General features: G+C 39.9%; 1 protein-coding gene across 1 annotated transcript; it reads left to right on the forward strand.

The window, feature by feature from the left end:
• The first annotated feature begins 739 nt into the window (after positions 1 to 739).
• LOC144635458 (uncharacterized) lies at positions 740 to 21225 on the forward strand. Its single transcript, XM_078494563.1, has 8 exons — positions 740 to 1355; positions 3062 to 3231; positions 12066 to 12605; positions 13507 to 13693; positions 16400 to 16855; positions 18857 to 18990; positions 20035 to 20532; positions 20916 to 21225. The coding sequence occupies exons 1-8, from the start codon at positions 857 to 859 to the stop codon at positions 21057 to 21059; spliced, it is 2628 nt and encodes an 875-aa protein (XP_078350689.1). The 5' UTR covers positions 740 to 856; the 3' UTR covers positions 21060 to 21225.
• The last annotated feature ends 99 nt before the right edge of the window (positions 21226 to 21324 follow it).

The following is a 21324-nucleotide window of genomic DNA, read 5'->3' on the forward strand; positions in this document are numbered from 1 at the left end:
CCAAAGGCCGAGGGCGATTTTCTAATGACCTGAGCTTCTTTGTTTATTACACACAAAGCTCTCTTTTTCTTAATCATGAATGTTCTTTACTTTGCCTCAGCTCTTTTTGGTTGCTGTAAAGCTTTGGGCTCTGAAGATCTCTTTCTTTTAATAAGGGAAAGAAGTCATTAAGTCCATTTCCCACAGCCGATAAAGCTATGAACTGGAACTGGGTGTAAAAGTCATTTCAGAGTTGAAACTAAACAAACCTCTTGTAAACTCATTTAGTCTCAAGACGAAGATGTTAACTCCCCATACTCGCTGCAATACTTCTCTTGTATTGCTTGTTTTAAGAAATTCTGTTACCGTAATGCATAACAATATCTCTTAGTTGATCATTTTCTTATTCCCTTCACTTGTCTGCTTAAAAATGTATTGTTGTCGTTAGGAGAAGTTTGAATTTCATCTCACTTGGAATATAAAAGGTCAACAAATTCAAACTGCAAGGGATTGGTTGGTGCTTCAATTAGCAAAGAAATCAAGGAGAAAAAATATTTATCCAAGCCTTAAATACACACCATTAACCTTGATCGATGAAATCGCATCTACGGCAATCACTCATTTAATTAGTTTATTGCGATGCATGACGTTCGCTGGACCATTTTTTCAATTAAACTAAACGCAGCCGCTGCTATTTAAACTTTTTTTTTCGGCGTGCGTCTGCGTATCTTCTTTTTGCACCCAGTAACTAAATCGGGGGTCAACAGATCAAGCAGACGTCTCGTGGGTCGAACGCATAAAATTTTGCTTTGCGGACAACATCGCCAAGGAAGTACTGCAAAACTACATAGAGGCTGTTACATTCACAGTACACATTATGGAGCTACAGGTACCAGTGCAAATTCTCGATATGAAACGTATTGCTGGAACTCCCCGCCTCGACAAGAAAGTCAAAAAAGATAGATACACTGAAAACCCAACGACCGGAAAGGCTGACCAAACGACGAAACCAAAGTCCTCACCGCGTATTAACAGATCTAGAGCACAAACCGACGTTGAGAAAATTGTCGAGATTCGTCAGTTCAACATGGGCTACGATGGAGGAGTTTACGAAGTTATCGCGAACAACGGCAAGAATCTTCCGCAGGACAAAAAATCACCACCTGGGAGTGACCGCCGGGACGCTTTGTACGATGTATTCAACGCCATAACACAAGCAACGCAACAGCAAATGGACTTACACCGCCGTATGATGTATTTTATGTCTGTGTTTCTGTTGATAGTCTTTCTTACAGCTGTTACCAGTCTAGCTTTGACTTTTATGATGGTAAAGTCAGGAAACGCCTTGAATTTGAACAAACCCACTTCCTCGCCAGGTAAGACATGCAAGGTGCACACAGTTATAGTAATAATCCACGCATTTTGAGCAAAAAATGAAAGCTGGTTTCCTTCAGCAAACTGTAATTTGCATGTGCCTGGGTATTTAGAAGCAAAATAAACTAAATTATTTTCAATTGAAGCAACACGGCCGGAAAAAAGCTGTCAGAAATCGTTACTTTAATTTGCCTTTGCGTCACACGATGCAATATTAATTCTCCTTAACTTTCCCATACATTTCTTTTAATAATTGTTCTGAGAATTTAGTGGTCGGTCAAACCAATGAGTTTCTTTCATGCTTGCGACCAACTGATCTGCTTAGCTTAAATATAAGCTTTTTTTTACCAGGGTTAAGGTTAATGACAGCGAAAGCCAAGGAGGCCATTCTTCTTTCATAGATAGAATGATAACAGTCAATGTGAACGTTTGCATAAATGAAAGCATTGTGTTTCACCGAGCTTGAGGGGTAGGTTCAAATGACGAGTGAGCTCGAGCTATCTCAAACAGTTCGAAAAGAGACCATTAGCCATTCGCAAGTATTTTATCACCCGACCTTGATTCATAATCTGACCTAGAGTATATATTAATATTTTTGATAACCATTGCACAATTCAATTCAATTAACATGGACTTGATTTAAAATGCCTAAAATAATCTGTATTATATAATAACCTGAATTCTACGCGCGTTTTGATTGGTTCTTACTTATGATCTATCAGAGTACAGACACATGGTTGACGCCACGCGGTGGTGTGACTCGCGCGCGTGATCAGAGTTCATAGTCCAAATCAGAGTTGTCGGCAAATTAAAGTTTTTCAAACTTACGGGGCCACAACAAAGCAAAAAAAATCAGCTTTATAATTACAAATCTTTAGTGAGAAACAATACGCTAAGCATCGTTCACCTTTCGAAGCATTTAACTGGGCGAAACAAGCTTGAAGAAGACAGTGAATTATTCGAGAAATTATCCGAAATCTGTATGAAAGTTTGACCGGTGTTGTACAGTTGGACGACGCCACGGGAAACAAACGAAATTGCGGTTGAACGCTTCGGTTAATGACCGTTAATGCTTACAGATTTGAACAACTTTCCAAATCGGAATAAAGGTTAGTTTTTTCATTGACTTTCAATTGACCATTTTTCTGTTTATTCAATCGGATTAACAATGCTTCGTGTTAACGAAAACTTAATAGTGAAATCAAAACAACTTAGCTCATCGGCACGGCAGCATTGCTCACACACGGAAGTGTGCTGAAGTCTTGTGTTATTATATAAAACAAATAGATTTCATTTTGCCGTGGGTCTGTTCAGTAATAGATCACAGAAGACGTCAAAATGTGGTATGAACATCAGTGACCCACTCGGCTAGCGCCTCGTGGGCGGGCCACTTCTCTGTTCATACCACATTTTGACGTCATCTGTGATCTATTACTGAACAGACGCACGGCAAAATGAAATCTATTTGTTAATTTTACAATTTCGTGGAACTGCAAAAACACTGATTGTTGTTATGTGACGTCACGTCGGCCATATTGATTCCACCAAAACAATAACACTGCAATTTCCGCCTCCTTTGGGAAACGAGAAGGAAATAAGACTTTTTTTCCGGGGGGAATATTGCAAACATTTTTTAATTTATGGCCACCGTAACAGCATACTACTAGTAACTAAACTTTATTTATACAATACTTTTTCTTTTTATTAGAAACTGCAGGCAGTGGATCGACTAGATGCGGAGAAAGTGTATCACTGCAAAAGATGAAAATAAAGATTTCAGAGCTGGAAGAAGCGTTGAACCTCACACGCTCGCAGCTTGAGGAACTTGGAACCGAACTTAAGACGCAAAACTTGGCGATAGCAAATTTAACGATACAGGTACATGTAGACAATAGTTTCTTAATAAAATACAGACCTAATAGTATTTGAAAACTACTAAGGAGCTACAACGATTTTTTTCCTTTTTTTTTTTAGAGGGGGGGGGGGGGTGTCGTCCAGGGGAGTACTCCCCAGTATAAAAAAAATACTTGTTTGATTATTCATCTCTTGAAAAGTACGATTTCATTAAGTCGGAATTTTGAAGACCTTTAAAAAATTCTTAAATATTTACACAGACCCGAAGCAGGCCTGCGTCTGGACTAAATTAAAGTATCGATTTTTGGGTTAGGCCTGACAAAGCGTAGGGAAAATCGCAAGTTTTGATCTGAAAAAGAGAACGTGTTTTGGGGGGAACACGCCCGCACCTGAATTTTCAAGAGTACCCTACTCCGGGAGAGAATGTTGGTACTACTTCCTTAGCTTTGGTTTTCTTAAACTAGGGCCAAGCCTGCAATACTCATATAAAACGTAGTGAAAACCACGTTAACTACCCCTCTCTTTTGTCTTTCACAGAGATCAAGGTGCAGCCAGTGCGCAGGTCCACCGGGGCCGCCAGGCCTCAAGGGAGCTATTGGGCCTCCTGGCTCTAAAGGAGACCGGGGGCCCACGGGTATTAAAGGACCAGCAGGACCAATTGGTCCTAGAGGTGTTAACGGTTCTCAAGGCCCAGCAGGGGCCCCTGGACCCCAAGGTCCACTGGGTCCCAGAGGTGTAAACGGTTCTCAAGGCCAACCAGGGGCCCCTGGGCCTCAAGGACCAATGGGGTCTCCTGGATACAACGCTTCTTCAAGTGGTGGTGGTGCTGGGGTACCAGGCCCGCCTGGTCCGCCGGGTAGGCCTGGTCCCGGAAATATGACTCTCTGTCAGTACAAAAACAAAAAAGGAAGTGCACAGACGGCTGGAACGTCAGCTTATTCGAGAGTAATTCTGCGAGAAGATGAACATCCGGTAAGCAATTTTCACGACTACGTAAACGCATTTTTGGAAAAGCTTCTTTGAATTTGACTTGTTCTTTTCATTCAAAACGATGAAACACTCATTGGTCTGCTTAATGCTGTTGAAATGAAAATTCATTTCTAGTCTGCATTGGATAAGCAGAAAGATGGGGAAGGTTCGTTCTAAAACGTAACTAACTCGCCGATTCGTTAAAGACGTTCCATGTTAATTCGATGACTTATAAATCGTTTGTAAAAGCCCACGAAAGCGTTACCCTCCTTGTAATGCAAACTTTCCTCACAATATAGTTTGACAATGCCCTGGTGCTCCCCCATACAATGCCCCCTCCCCCTTTTCCCCCAATCCCCTTCCTAATTCCGCAAATAAATTCTGATTAAATGCTGAGCGGGTTAATTTCTAGGCTACGAAACAAGCTGCGTCATTTATTAGTTTACAGTACTACATTTTCTAACTAGGTCTGAGAAAAGTGTCAAATTCTTATGAAGCATCGATTTTCCTTAGGGTATGAAGATTGTTGGCGCCACGTGTTCAACAGACAGCGCTGCAGAGTACCAATTCAGGGATGCGATAGTTGACCCGAGTACAAATACAATTGTGTACAAATGTGACTGTAAAGGGGAATCGAAGCTGTTTACTGGTTTAAATATGGCGTGTGCTATTCACTACTGGATTTGTCCTTTGACAAGTTAAACAGTTCAAGTAATCCTTTCTTTTCTGGCAATCAATTTAACTCTGAAAAGTATTATGTTGTATGGTAAATTAGAAATTCAAAGCTATTATTACAACCGCTGTACAGACAAACCGCGACTGACTTCAATCAGGGCACAACTCTTGAGAACATGTTCAATATATCAAGTTCTAATTGCATCTCGATGCACATACACTATCGAACGACCTCTTGTGTTATGTAGGTAAAATAAATTACATTAACATTATTTTTTCAGTATGCGTTTTAATTAACCAGTGCTTAACCAACAAAAGGGCACATGTACGCAAACACGTCTTAGGCCCCGTCCACACTGACCCGGGTAAATTTGAAAACGCATCTTTTTTTCTCCGGTTAGGCCAACCGTCCACACTGAAACGGCGTTTTCGGTCACCGAAAACGGAGCTTTTCAAAAACGCTCACCAATGAGCGTTTGGACTTGGAGCGTGAAATAGAGTATTTTTATATTTTATTGTAAATAGTTTTAGAGGGCCACTGGTTTGTTAGTATTTTTTATGTTATTTTAGTGCTACTCTCGTTAAATAAAGACTTTACTTTTACTTTTACTTACTAATGAAGCGTATCGTTTTCAAATTTACCCGGGTTAATGTGGACGGAAAACATTTTACGCGGCGTTTTCAGATTTCTCCGTTTTCAAATTTAACCGGGTCAGTGTGGACGGGGCCTTATTCGCATTATTATTCAGAGATGGTTTATATATAGTAACACTGATTCAAATGAATCTTGTCTCAAGTGCTTCTGCCCTAGATTGTAGCGTAGTATAAATTGTTTGTTAGAATATCGGTCTTCATTTCGTCTATCGATTGTATATAGCAAAATTTTAGTTTTCCGCAAATTTCCTCGACTTCGTCGTAACTTCGTTACGACGTAAAACTAATCTAGATTAATAACACATCCCCAGTGCAATTCTACAAATATTTGTTTTTAAGTTTATAAGAAGTTTATAATAATCTCGTAACTTTTTTTCATTGTACAGAAACATAACTAGAAACATATCTTTTGCCATTTTTCTTCGCTGTTTTGGAAGCGATTGTTCGACTTCGTCATAACCTTGTTACGGCGCAAAAACAACTGCAGTTCGCAATTGTAACTTTTTGATATAATAGTATTCGATCACAAAATATTGTTTTTCTCTACGATAAGGGAAGCTAGAGCTATAGCTACTGCGACAGATGAGGCCTTAGCAACAAAACTTAAAAGTATCAGGTGGGATTGAAGCATCGATGTAACGATCCATTCAATGTTTACTTTTGCCAGAACTATTTTAAACCTAGCAGTCGGAAAAAGGCTAACTCATTGTTCTCTAAAATTCCAAATAAAAGCTTGAAGAATTTATTTACAGTCATAGTTAACGTTCTAAACAAATCCCATTCGGTGACCGTTTTTTTGGCTGATGTTCTCATCATAGTAGCTTAAGCTGGCGATTTTCAGCAACTTCGATCTTACAACGTTTTAGCTCTGTACAGAAACACTACTGACTTTCAGCTTAGCTTAACTTAGGAATTAATCCATTGTTAAATTTAGATAGAAATTCCCAATTTTAACGTTTTAAACGATTGCATGTATAGATGATCTCTAAACTGCATGACTTCCATTCAGATGTATTCCAAACTTCAGTTATAGGAATTTTATTTTGGTTAGTATTGTTAGGTGTACATGAACATTTTTAGGTCGTAAGCAACATAAAAAGATAAACAATGACAAATAAAAGAAAAAATAGCTACATAATAAGTTATCGATTGATTGATTGATTGATTGATTGATTGATTGATTGATTGATTGATTGATTGATTGACTAATTCATTGCCTTTTTTCTGACGTTATGTTGTTTTTGATTCTGTTCAACGTTTGCAATACGACATTGGTGTTTTGTTTAATTCCTATTTTTTTGTCCATGTGTATCATTTTACACCCCGTTTTTAAAAGAAAGCACTAGAGGGAGGAGCTTACCCTTGAAGGGCACGTTGCTGGGACATCGCACAGGGACATGTCGCTGCAACACTTATGTCCCTCCATGTGTCGGGACATTAATAGCAAGAAAAACAAGTACAATATGAAGATTTGAAGTTTCAATTTAGCGCGTCGGCTTCCCGTACGATAAACGGCGCGACAAAGATTCCCTGTGCATGGAGCTTGTTTTGTAGTAAAATGGCATAGAGAGGTTTGAATCCTAATCTTACATGTAGTTTCGGATCTAAGTAGTTTACACCTGATCGAATGGTAAAAAGCCAATGTGGGTGTAATGGATATACACAAAATCTCTTTTTGGGATTGTTGGTCCTGCCCGAGTACGACAGTTTTGACCATATCCCTATCAAAAAGTTAAATGAGCAGTCAAACGGCTCTGCACCTCCGTTATGCTGCTATTTTTTTAGTTGACACCAATAAACATACTAAAATAGATTGAGATAACAGCCAATGTTTAATAAAGATTCAATTTTGGTCGACGTTACCGTCGTGGTTGCTGACGTGGAAATGCCGACAGAGGCACTTTTTACAAGATTATTTTTGGCTCTCAATTTACTTAATTCAGGGTTATTGGTTACTTCAGACTTGAAACTATGATAGGTTTATAGACGGAATCCACTAGGAAGTCGAGTAATATTTATTAAAGTTGGACAAAAATCAATTTCCAGAATAATTTAAATCCTATTGCGTTATTTCCTACCCTTAATAAAAGGTAAAGATGTAACTAATTATCCGCGATAACACCAACAACAATTTCTTACCAGAGTCTGAGAAATTGAATTTCAAAGTTCACAAGGTATGGACAAAATCTCACGTGTAGCCATTTTGTAAATTCGTCTTAAGCGATTCAGTGGAATTCAGCGGAACTTCAAAATGTGTTTTCGATGTGTGGTGTTGTTAGAAAAGAATTCTTTTGATAAGATATTTGAAGCAGTAACAAAAAAGTTTGCAATAAGGTGGAAATAATTCTGGTACAACAATTTCTTATCAGAGTCTGAGAAAATGATATTTAAAGTTCACAAGCTATGGGCAAAAGCTTACATCTTTTAAGCGATTAATGGGAATTCAGTGGAACTTCGAAATTAGTTGTCGATGTTTGGTGTTGTTAGAAAAGATTTCTTTCGATAAGATATTTGAAGCAGTAACACAAAAGCTTGCAATCAGGTGTAAAAAGTTTTGGTACATAATTTTGTCCAATAACTACTCGAAGTCCTGGCGGATTTCCTCTATAACACATTGAGGCGCGTTTACACGACAGAGAATATTGGGTACGTACCTGTCAAAAAATTGGTCCGGACCAGACCACTATTGTAGAGAAACAGTCAGATCAAAACCAGGCCATAGGCGCCTATGGCCTGGTTTTGATTTGACTGTTTCTCTACAATAGTGGTCATGCCGAACCAATTTTTGGACGGGTACGTACCAAATTTTCTCTGTTGTGTAAACGCGCCTAAATTCTCCTTGAGCTCTTCTATTGCGCCACCACCGTCAAAATTAATCATTAATACCAGCCAAGCGTTTAAAGGGGGCGTTCCTTCCTTTTATAGGCACGCTCTTTGTTAAAATTACTTTTCTAATAACTTTCTTGCCGAACTTGCGGCTTCCTTTCAATTCAATACAATTAATAAAGAGCCTGTTTATTGTTGATGCGTCGTTTGAAGGTAAAATTCTGAAAAAATTTCCGAACGTAACGTCTACCGTTACTTCCGTTAATGAAGGGAAAATGTTTTGATATGTAGAGATAAAAATGAGATATCTTATTGAAAGAACAGACTATTTTACTTTTGAAATAAGGGTCACCTAAGGGCAAAATTACAAGGTACGTCTTTCTCGCATGCGACAAGCTTAAAACAGGCCTGCGACATGACTTAGGATCATTTACACGCGCGCGCGTCTGTCGTAAGGATGTGCTAGGTTGATTTACACGACGCGATTCGCGTTGTAGTCAAGGCGTGAGCGTGTCGCATGCGATAATCGTAGGCAGAATCGTACCGTCTAATTCGATAAGACAAACATCAGGTACAGCTTGTCGTATCTGTAATTCCCATTGTTCCTATAAAAATCGAATCACTTTCGAAGGGTCGCTCCTTTAATTTTTTTTTTTTTATAATAAAAAAATTTCTTTAAGATTAACCAACGACCGGAACTTTTATCTTTACTTTCAGAACTTCCCAGGACTTTAGCCGCTCGTCCAGGACAGTAATAGCAGTTATGAATTTTTAGCAAGTTAGTTGTTGCAGAACAGATCTCACGGGCACCCGACAGACCGTTTCGATGAATATCTAGATCAGTTTGTTCGGAAGACCCATGATTGCCTAAAATTTTCCGATAAAAATGTGATAATAAGGTAGAGTTTTTTTTAGCTTAAACTTTGGTATCATAGGGAAAGTAATGCCTGTTGTCTTCAAGGAGAGAGAGAAATGTCGTTTTGGGTATAATTAAAAAAAGGCCAGCTAGGTCTTTCGAGAAGGCAACAGCGGCTCGTAAATTCGGGTAATGTAATAACATTTCGTTCCCTAAAAATATTCTGAAGTTTGAAATTTCAGCTAGAGAATCCGAAAATATATATTTTTCTTAGTGTTTAAAACTGAACCTTTAAATGAAAAAAGGTGGACACTTATTGTAAATTTTTCTCGTTGCATTTGGGTGCTCCTGAGATCTAGCGGCACAAACCGTAATAGTTATAATAGCAGTCACCATACAGATATTTCAATTTACGTTGTCTGTCCATGTTGAATACTAATGAGTTATAATGACATGACAAACGTGAATTTGCACTCATTCTTTCTCTGTAGGAATGTGGAAAAAGGTACTCTAAGTGTCACTGAATTTTAGAAGACTTTTCAAAACTCAAAGCCACTCGACGACAGTGAAAGTAAAGCTACAGAAAAAGCCCTCCTGAGAGCAAAACATATTAATGAATTCCTCACGTGTAAAAATACAAACTTGTACATTTCATGTGACCAGTATGCAAAAGTCCAGTAAATACCCAGACCACCATTCGGTCTTGTCTTTAAGCTTAAAGCTTTGATCTAATAACGTTAATTGAAATAGCTGTGTACGTCTGGACGAACTTGGTAAAGTTTTTTTTCGCTTGTCTGGTCACACGTCTTGGTATAAAGATGGACACAAGACGGATTGTATAACAAAGTAATCTATCTGCTTTCGTGCTTCTAGAACAACGAACTATGAGACGAATGGATTATGGGCGGATTAGCTTTTTTATTATTAAATATAGGCCCAATTCACTCTTTTTAATTTTGTTTTGGTAGTTTTTTTTAGCGTAGTTTAAAAGGTGCTTTTCCGGAGCAATAATGAACACTTGTAACAATAAGCTCTTTAGTTAGGTCCAACTTTTAATAAAGTACTGCTTAATCCTTAAAGGACGTAGTAATTGTTTTCTGCGCACTTTTTGAAGGCCTGTACACAATTGACGATTGTTCAAATCGTATATAAGCAACCACATTTGCAAGGTGTTTTCGATTACATCCTTTAAAAAAATAAACTGTAGTTGGAACGTAGGCAGCGCTTAATAGAATCTCGGAAGAAAAAAATAAAACACAATAAGAGATGTCCTCAGTTTGTGGCTCTTCTCCCTTGAAGAGGGAAGGAATCGAAATGCAATCTTCTGGAGAAGCTAACGGCAAAATGACCCACTTACGGAACACTGTAGAGATTCGCTGCGAAGGCACAGTTTACAAAGAATTAAATAAGGACGAAAACAAGAATGTGGGAAAGGGTTCAAAGAAGAGAGAGAGGGTTTACCTCCAAGACGCAGTGAGCACAATGACCAAAGCCATGAAGCAACAGATGAGGTTTTTCCGCTGTCTGATGTGTCCTATGACTCTTCTTCTATTGCTGATTTTCTTTATATTCGCAGCCGGCTTAATTCTGGCCGTCCTTATTGCTGACTGGAAAAACCTCCAGCTTGAATCTGCCCACTGCTATACCAGCAGGTACGATCGGCTTTCAAATTAACTTAGAAAAATGTCTTAATAAAAAATCCGGACTGTTTTTGAAGCCATACAGAATAGCGTACCAGTAACCATGATTTTTCAGTTGTTACAGGTGCTACGGGTAGCAGCGCACCAGCCTACTGCGGAGAGATTACGTCAAACCATGAAATGATAGTGAAGATTTCAAGGCTGGAACAAACATTGAACATCACTCGCTTGCAGCTTGAAGAATTCAAGACTGAATTAAGGAAGCAAAAGCTGGTGATTGCAAACTTAACAATGCAGGTAAAGATGAAAACATTTCCACGAACCGTATTGCACATTTAAATGTGAATTCAGATTTTCGTTTTTTAGGACAGTACTAAAGCCGAAATACAAACATCTTGTCCCCGGATAGAGTTAAGAATGCTTTTGTTTTGCGCTAAATTCAAGCTAACAATGCTTATGTTATGTTATGTCCTGTTATTAATACTTCAGTTGCTGACTGGAAAAGGACCATAAACTTCTAAAACTAATATAAACTACTTTTAATTTTAATTTACTTCAATTAGATTTCATTCAAAGAATAGTAATTAAAATAATTACAACAATTATTTTAATTACTTTTTTCAAAACTCTGACGTTTAACAAAGGGCTAATCCTTTAATAAGCCTTGCCCACTTTCGGACACAAGAAAGCCCCCGACGTCAAGGCATGTTTGTTTCTTTCCTTTTTAAAAAAGCAATTCCAGAAGAGAAATCCTTCCTAATATAATACCGACCTCGGTTTTTTGACAACAAAAGCAATCCCAGTATTTTTTGCAATTAATATCACAAACTGCATACCTCGTGTCTTGCAGGGATCAAAGTGCAACCAGTTATAATAATCTCTGTTCTAATATTATGTAAGTTTTTCAACATTTTTTTTTAATTTGTTGAAAAAAAAAAACCCAAAAAATCCTTTTCACCTTTCTATCTCTTTTGACAAAACATTTTTTTTTAAATCCTCATCTTGTTTTTCGCACTAAATCTAAGAAGTTCTCCTTCCCTTATTGGTTAGAAGATTATACTAACTACATTTCTCTCTGTATCTCTGTAAATTGAATTCAGACCTATTTGGCAACCGTGAAGGAGCTACACCGAGTACAGACCTCTCGTTAAGTGATGAGCCAACGCAAAGCTCGTCATACTCCTGATAAACCTAACTTCAAAACCTTCACTAACTCACGTCTCTTTTGTGTTTCGCAGGGATCAAACTGCAGTCAGTGCGCAGGTCTACTGGGGCCTCCAGGCCCCCAGGGATCTATTGGACCTCCTGGCTCTCAAGGGGCCCCAGGCCCAATGGGTGCTAGAGGACCACAAGGTCCAATGGGCCCAAGCGGTGTAAACGGCTCCCAAGGCCCACCAGGAGCCCCTGGGCCGCAAGGACCAATTGGTCCTATCGGTGTGAACGGTTCTCAAGGAACGCCAGGGCCCACTGGGCCTGAAGGACCAACGGGCCGTCGAGGTGCAAAGGGTTCTCAAGGCCCAAAAGGCCCTCCTGGGACTGAAGGACCAATGGGCCCACCAGGTGTAAACGGTTCTCAAGGCCCACCAGGGCCCCCTGGGCCGCAAGGACCAAAGGGCCCACCTGGACCCAGTGGTGGACCACCAGGCCCTCGTGGCCCGCGGGGAAGACCCGGAACTTGGAATGCAAGTTTCTGTCAGTACAAGAACAAAAAGAACGCTTCAAAGACGATCGAGGAAGCAGCTTACGCGAGGGTTACTCTACGAGAAGATGAACATCCGGTACGTACCTGTGTTAAATGTGAACATCCGGTACGTACCTGTGTTGAATGTAAACATCCGGTACGTACCTGTGTTTAATGTGAACATCCGGTACGTACCTGTGTTGAATGTAAACGTCTGGTACGTACCTGTGTTTAATGTGAATATCCGTTATGTACCTGTTTTTATTTTTTTTTTTTGTTTTTTTTTTTTTTTTTTTTATTATATCTGGCTCGTTAACGTGTACATCAAGAGCAAAATAGACGCTGAACCCGCTGATAATTTGAGAGCATCGAGAATAAACATAAGGCGGAAGATGTCCAAGGCTCTGATCAAAAAAACTATAATGAATATTTAATAAACACTGTGCATTGCAGAGTGGTAAATTCTGAAAATTGCTTTTGCTGCGAGGATTATTCTGAGGCGCGATATGGACGAATTCCCGCATTTGTTTACAGCACTTTTGGGCATACGATTAACAATTCATGTATAAAAGCGCGTTCTTTTTACGGCCGAGAGTTTCCAAACTTAAAGGGGCTATGTCTCATATTTTAACAGATATTTTGAACAGCCAAAATTTATATTTGTGACACAGGAGACCTAAAAATATTGGTCCATTTTTACTAAACATTGCTATAATTATAGCACTACTAAAATTGTTAAAGAGCGTCTTTGGCTGCAGATGGCTAGGATGGAAATGGATTGCAACTTGAAAAAAAATTAAGGCTTAAATTTTCAAGTTGTCCCCACACGCCTTCAAAAAAATCGATATTGATAGCTGTAGCTTGATTTCTATCCGATAATGTTTTTCATGGGTTAAGTTGCTCAACGCTAATTTCAGGTCAGTTAAGATTGGACCAAAAATCTACAAAATCTCCGTGACGTAGCTTCTTTAAGCTTATTTAGTTATTTCTCTTTTCAGGGCATGAAAATTATTGCTGCCACTTGTTCGACAGATACAGCCGAGGAGTACATCTTCAAGGATGCAGAAATTGACCCGAATACAGACACGATTGTTTACAAATGCGATTGTAAAGGGGAATCATCGCTTTTTACCAGTCCTGATAATATTGTGTGTGCTATTCACTACTGGATATGCCCCACCGCTAGTTAAAAAAAAGTATCGTAATGTTTCGATTTAGCGTCCCCTTACTTCTTTTTGTTTCAGTTATACATTGTCGATCATACAAGAGAGTAGTGAGATCACCAATTCCCGTATAACAAACGATTTGGTCTTCTAAAGTGTGGCTTACGTTAGCGACAGAGTCTTAGTCGGAATGGTAAGAGCGCTTGCGACCTAGTGAATGTCGAAAATCAGAGCAGTAAACAGGAGTCATAAGCTCGATGTTATCGGAGTCGGAAAAATCAGAATGCTTCCAGTTTCTTTGGATTCCGCCAGGGCCGTACCTAGGATTTTTTTGTCTGCGGGGGCAAGCTCCGCTAAACTCCGCTGCGGGGCAAACTCCAAAATAGCTACAAAAAAAATCAAACAGCAATGTTAGAAATTTAGCTTTTCTGGCGGGGGCACTGCCTCCCTGCCTTTTCGTTTTACACATCAAGATGTTTCTATCAAAAACAAATTAAGCGTTGAGTCTCCAATAAGCTGTGAGCTACAAAAATAATAATAATTTGGTTTAAATGTATATAGCAAGTTTTTTTTTTTGTTCGGTTGGCATTATCTTTGTATTACCTGATGGAAAGAAGGAAGACAGGAATGAAGAAGCCTGTGAACGAAATAGATTGCTTGATGACCGACCGATTGATTGATTGACTTTTTGTGTGCATGAGTGAGTGGGAGAGTGAGTGATTGTTTGACTGTTTTATTGCTAAAGCTATTCCTGTCATAATAGAGCAGTTTTCAATTGAGTGTCGTAAAACCAAAACCAAAGTAATTACTCTGGCCAATCACAAAGGACACAGACAATCGAGTGAACCAATCAAAACTAGAAGCAAATACACGTAGTTGGCACGAAGCGTGGGAAAACGGCGCGAGCGAGTCACAATTGGTTTTGGTTTTACTCCTGATTGGCCGAGAAAGTGGCGCGAAATTTTTAAACTAATCACTAAGCGTAGTGAACGCAAAACCAAAGCAAACGCGAATTACTTTCGACACTCAAGTAAAAACCGCTCTATGTGTTTGTTAAAATTTTTTGTGCAATAAAGGCTAAAAATGCAATTCACATATCTGAAAACCAAAACGTTGTGGACCGTACGTTCAACATAAGTGGTTTATGATAACCGTACGGTCGAAAACGTTTTGGTTTTTTAGAACTTTGAATTGCATTTTTAGCCTTTGTTACACACAAAGCTATTCCTGTTAAAAATATTCAAGTTGCAACAAAAATAAAAAAAAAAACACACATCAGTAACAGGTCCTGACAATGATTAAGGCGGGAGGGAGACTTTTACTCTTAAGGTGCCTCTTTTTACCCAGATTTGCAACAGCGGATTGTTGGTACCACATGACAAAGAAAGTTTGAATTGACGTACCTCATGATGATATGAATAGACAGGCACAGTAGCAGTGGGTGGGGTGGGGGTAGTGGGGCATTATTCCTAGTTATTTACTTCATTATACGGAATTTTGCAATCGAATAAGGATGGGCGGAGAGACTTCTTTGACACCCCCCTCCCCAACATACAAAATCTCCCCCTCTCCCACCCTGCCAGGAGAGCGGTTCTTGTGGATCGATTTTGTCTATATCACCCACAGAAGAATAACAAGAAGGTAAGCCTTTTCCACTATTTATAGGGGAATCTTTGTTTAAAATATTTGCCTCAGCATAAGCGCGTCAGCTTCTGATTAAACTAGAAAATATCGATTCTGAAAATTGAAAGAACATGTCACGACTAACTTTCACTATAAATTTGACCCCGATATATTAAACACCTTTTCTGTGACATGGGTTTAAAAACTCAAAACTGTACAAAGAAAGTTAGGGCTTATTTGCGCTTTTGACATCCAGAAATTTTGCAATTTTGAAAGCTAATATCCCCTTTAATATTACACGAAAAGAACTCTAATTTTTGATGATGCCTTCTCTGCGCAATGGCGTACCGTAAATGATCTAATAAACGCCCGAGGCGTCTATTAAATTTTAGGGGTCCTAGAAGGGGCGTTAAATAGATATGAGGCGTTCATGAGAGAGAGGCGTTTATTTCACACAAATTAAAACAATGTCTACAACACAATTAAGACACGAAACTTGCCGGCGCGGAGTAAAACAAAAAACAGTTTGTGGGTAGGAGCCTAATCTATTCTGCGCTAATGCAAAGCTATCGATGTTTTCATCGACATCGGGGTCAACCATGTTGGTATCGTTGGCCTCTTCGATGTTCGGATTAAGCAAGAAACTCAATAAATTACGTGATTTTACTCTATGGAGAGTTACCTTGGTTTTTGAGGCAATCCTTGGAGGGGGGCGTCTTTAAGACACGGGACGTTTATTAGAGAGGAGCGTCTAATACAAACTTTACACCTCAGGGGGAGCGTTTATTAGATACGAGGCCTTTATCTGAGAGTGGACGTTTATTAGATCATTTACGGTATGCTAAAAGCCAAAATGTAAACAATGACGTCAGCAGAGATCACCCTTTTATGTTCATACCTTCTTATACTTTTTGTCCCTTTAAATCGTGTTTGTTTGTTTTAGTGCGGTTTCAGCGGATTTGCCAGTGCACGTTCTAGCGAAATCAGAAAGCGAGGTCAAAACATCGTACATAATTGACAATCGTGTTGTTGTTTCATAATTGGCAATCATACTTCTATTTCGACACTCACGGAGCGCAAACCACAAAAAAGGTAGAAACTTAAAATTCATCTATGCAGCGATCTACAGAAACTCTGGGAGATCCACAATATGAGATGTCTTCAATTGATAGCGCTCATCCTTTGAAGAGCGCAGACATTGAGATGCAATCTACAGGAAAAGGTACCAGTGAAACAACCGAGGCAGAGAAAACTGGAGCGTTTCCAGAAGCAGAGGTGGGTTATGAAGGAGGAGTTTACGAAGTCATTGCGAATGATAACAAGAATTTGCCAAAGGATGAAAAGAAATCAGAACGAGCTTCCCTACCCGAAACAGTGTACGATTCTTTGGCTACTATGACACAGGCGATGCATCAGCAAATGGATCTATTCCGTCGCATGATGTATCTGATGACTGTGCTTCTGTTCATGGTCTTCTTAACAGCCGCAGCCAGCCTTGTTTTAGCTGTATTAATTGCCACTGGAAAAGCCTTAAGCTCGAATCAACCCACTTCCTCAACAGGTAAGGCCTCCGGGGGCCCCAGCCCGAAGGGCACCCGGAAGCCAGCAGACGAGACGGAGCGAGAAGAAGAGGCCCCACAAGAGGAACACAAAGACGGGGCCGAACGGCCCAGCACGAGACGGACGAGCGCGGGAGAGGGGGGAGACCAACAGAACGAAGCCACCGCAACCACACCAGAAACGCAAATTGTACCTAATTTTTTAGAGACGGCGATGTCGTTGCTTCGCGGCTTGCCCTCAGTTCTGTAACAAAGAAATAACCATAGTAACTGCTTGTCTAACAAACCTTAGCATAACCCAGTGACCGATTATTAGGCAACTCGCAATCTGATCGGCTATGCAAGGGCGGTCTAATTATTGATCGGCTACCCTGGGAGCGTGAGCAAGTAAAACTGGCGAAAACGCAAACCAAAACATACGTATACTACAGTCGAAGCTCTCGTAAGCGGACACCCTCGGGACGCGAAAAAAGTGTCCGTAACTGGAGCTGGCTGCTTACGAGAATGGTTCTCGAAAGCGGCCACTAGAGGTGTTAGAAATAAATGGCCGCTTAAGGGAGCTTGCCCAGCTAACAATAACCGGACAGACGTAGATGACGCCAAAACAAGCACTGAAATATGGTACTGTAATTACTTTAAAATCATTGTGACGAACGGCGATGTGAAGTTGATTTATAAACACAAAATGCAGAGGTTGTTAATAGGATTTTCTTTGGGGTGTCCGCTTACGGGAGCTTAAAAACAAAGAAAAAGTCTGGGTCGTAATCTCTGAAAGTGTCCGCGGCCGCTTACGGGAAGGTCCGCTTACGAGAATGAAAAAATACAGACGGTTTGTGTGGGAGTTAAAACGGGGTCCAAACAAAGCGGCCGTAAGTAGAGCTGTCCGCTTACGACAGTGTCCGTTAAGAGAGCTTCGACTGTATCTATAAATAAACCAATTTCTCTGAACTTTTTGATGAATTCGACCACATAAGCTGAGCTGTAATTTAATCGTGTTTTATGAAATGTTTTATTGTTATAATAGATCGATCTCTGGGTTGTGCTTTAAACAATAAGACGGCTCGCTCTCGGTTTTTATCGACTTTTGATAGTTTAATCGAGGCTTCTCAATCGCCCCTAGCCAACTATCAGCCGATAATCATCTGAGCACATACCAAGCAAACGGTACTAACTTACGGTGCCTTTTATATGCGTTCATGTCTACATTTTTTCCAAAAGTAATGTGAGTTTTTGAGTAAATCACTAGTTTGGAAAATGTGGTGTTATTGACGTTGAATTCTTACCCGTAAGGCAACGCGATCTCACAACAAATATTAAAAGCCAAAACTGATACCTTATTACATGAAATTTTTGCGACACGTTAATTTCGCGTTTTTGAGATGCGCATATTTCGCGATACTTAAAAAAGAAATTATTTTGTATCACTTTTATTTCGCGTTTTTGAGTAAGACACAATTCACATTTCCTTTGCAATATTATTTAACATGCCCTTGAGTTAAATAAAACGACTTCAACAAAGGAACAATAACGTCAAAATTAACAAAAACGCAAGGGCGCGACTAAATCTTGCCAATAGAAACAACAGAGCAGTTCTCACAATGTCTACAAGTAGGTCATGCTTGTACGTGAGTTATTGTTCTTGAGTCAATTGACGACATCCAATTACATTGAAAAATTCCTTCCTTCAGTGGTACTAAACGTATTCTTTCTTGATTTTTCCTCATTATTGACATAATGCAAGTCACTTAATTTTCGCGTCATGTTTTGTTCGCGACACTTAATGTTCGTGTCACTTTAATTTCGCGATATTTTTGAAATCGCGAAATTTCGCGAAATTTTTGAAATCGCGAAATTTCGCGAAATTTAAGTGGCGGGAAAATTTTCTTTAAAAAAGTTATTTTAGACAACGTCTTAGAATGATGACTAAGGAGGGAGGGCAAGATTGAGGACCATGGCCAGGAGCCAACAGATACACTTTCAACAATTTCTTCCAAATATTGCAGGTAGTGAATCTACCAAGTATGTCCAGCGTGTGGAATTTGAAGAGATGAAAGCACAGATGTCAGAGTTGAAAGAAGAGCTGAACTTTACTCGTCATCAGCTGAACGAACTAAGGAAGCTAGTTGAACAAACGAATGTGAGTTTTATTCATGATTAGCTAAGGCAGCAAAAAGGGCCCTTCACCGTTAAAATTATCATTGAAACCAAACCACTCTGGAACGAAAACTGACGGAGAAGCTTTTCCAGTGTTGGGTATTTTCATGGCTTGGCAAAATAGTTGATCTCGAGACTACCGGGATTAAGGGTACCTGATGGCTGGATAAAGGGTTTGACCGGGGACCTCTAGAGACCAGCGCTCGGCCACTCTGAACTTTTGTTCAGAGAAATGTTGGTCCGCTTGAATAGCACTGCTCACATGGACCATAAGGGCTCCTGAGGCCAATGAACTTCATGTAGGAGCCTTAAGGACCAAGCCAGTGAGCCTTAACAAGCAAATAAGCCACAAAGAATTGAATCAATGCGACTAAATTAATGTTAAACGTGGTAATAAATTACTTTGGGAGGCAGCGTGGCCTAGGGGTAGGGCGCTGGACTTGTAATCCGGAGGTCCCGGGTTCAAATCCTCCTCCCTGCCACCAGATGGAGTTGTTTTCGGTAGTCCCGAATTCAACTCCTCCACACTTTGTAAATAGCCAGCTGGTTAGCCTCCTGCCAGTTGGGGCTTTTAACAAGTTTGCAATGTTTGTTTGTTTATTTGTCGATATTGGTTTGTTTATTTATTTATTTACAGTGTCCAAAATTTGCACAACAGTGCCAAATACATTGACACTTAAATAAAGTTATTTATTTTATTTTTTTATAGCAATTAACTTTACGTGATTTGACCATTTTAAAAAATATGAGACGATATTGCACTTTAGTATTCCGTATTACACTGTAGTGCCCCATTTTGGAAATAAACGGCAAGGAAAATTTAGTGCGAAAGAATCCTTTACTCGATAGTTTTACTGACATTTTATTCAATTCTCGCATTCAGTTGCCCCTGAAGGTTTGGAAAATACTTCGAAACTCGTAATCATTTCGTAGAATAAGATGTATTAAACAAATATTGCAAAGTTGGTTTCATAAAGTGATAACTTGCTATTGCAAAGCCAACTGAATATATCTGCTTCTATTTAAGGTGAATACCAACGGAACGGGACCACCAGGGCCTCCCGGCCGGACGGCTCACGGGGGAGGGGACCTCCGGGCCCGAAAGGAGACATTGGACCACAAGGCCCCAGAGGACCACCAGGAATTGGATCCCCGGGGGCAAATGGGCCCTGTAGGGCCTAGTGGCTTCAATGGAACACAAGGACCAATGGGCCCTCCCGGCGTCAACGGCTCACAAGGACCACCAGGTCTTCAAGGGCCCAGAGGACCCATGGGCTTTAATGGTTCTCAAGGCCCACCAGGACCCCCTGGACTCGAGGGCCCTAGAGGGCCTCCTGGATACAACGCTTCTTCAAGCGGCAGTGGTGGTGCAGGAGTACCAGGCCCTCCCGGTCCTCCCGGCCCGCAGGGTAGGCCTGGGCCCGGAAATATGACTCTCTGTCAGTACAAGAATAAAAAGGAATCCGCACAGACAGGTGGAAATGCAGCTTACTCTAGAGTTATTCTGCGAGAAGATGAACATCCGGTATGTACCCGACGTAAACACGTATGTAAAAAACAAATAAATTCCAGAACGCGCTGATAATTTGAGCACATAGAAAATGAATGTTATGCCGAATAGCTGCATGCATAATGCATCTAAGAACGTGATCATAAAATAACAAGGTTAAACAACACTATAGTGTGTTCTGTGACAAAAAACATTCAAATGCAATGCGCCAATGACGGAGTTTAATATTTTATACATTGCTCTTAATCCTGAGTAAACCGAAAATCACTCTGGACCGCGACGTCGTTCTGTTGTCGCAACGTTTTGCGCAGGTGATTTACAGCTTCTCAGTTAAATCCCTTTCCTTTCCCAAACTAAGACTTAAATATATATATATATATATATATTTTTTCTTTCAGGGCATGAAAATTGTTGCTGCCACGTGTTCAACGGAGAGAGGCGCAGAGTACGTTTTTCAGGATGCAAAAGTTGACCCGAGTACAAACACGATAGTGTACAAATGCGATTGTAGAGGATCATCGCAGCTGTTTACTGGGCATTAATAATATGGTGTGCGCTATTCACTACTGGATCTGCCCCATCAATAGTTAGAGTTATTCGTTAGTTATTCTTCGACTTGTACTAGGAATACTTAGTGCGCTACATAACTGGGACTTTGAAAACTTGAGTCACTGATCTAAACTTACATTTGACAGTTATATTTGCCAAGTTATTTTTAAAGAAAGTAGACAAACAAGACCACAAATAGAGCGCAATTAAATTGTTTATCAAATCCTCGTTGGTTAGCATTGAAACCAATGTTGCTAT

This window comes from Oculina patagonica, chromosome 13, assembly GCF_052425735.1.
Source record: "Oculina patagonica isolate OP01 chromosome 13, crgOcupat, whole genome shotgun sequence".
Classification (NCBI taxonomy): domain Eukaryota; kingdom Metazoa; phylum Cnidaria; class Anthozoa; order Scleractinia; family Oculinidae; genus Oculina; species Oculina patagonica.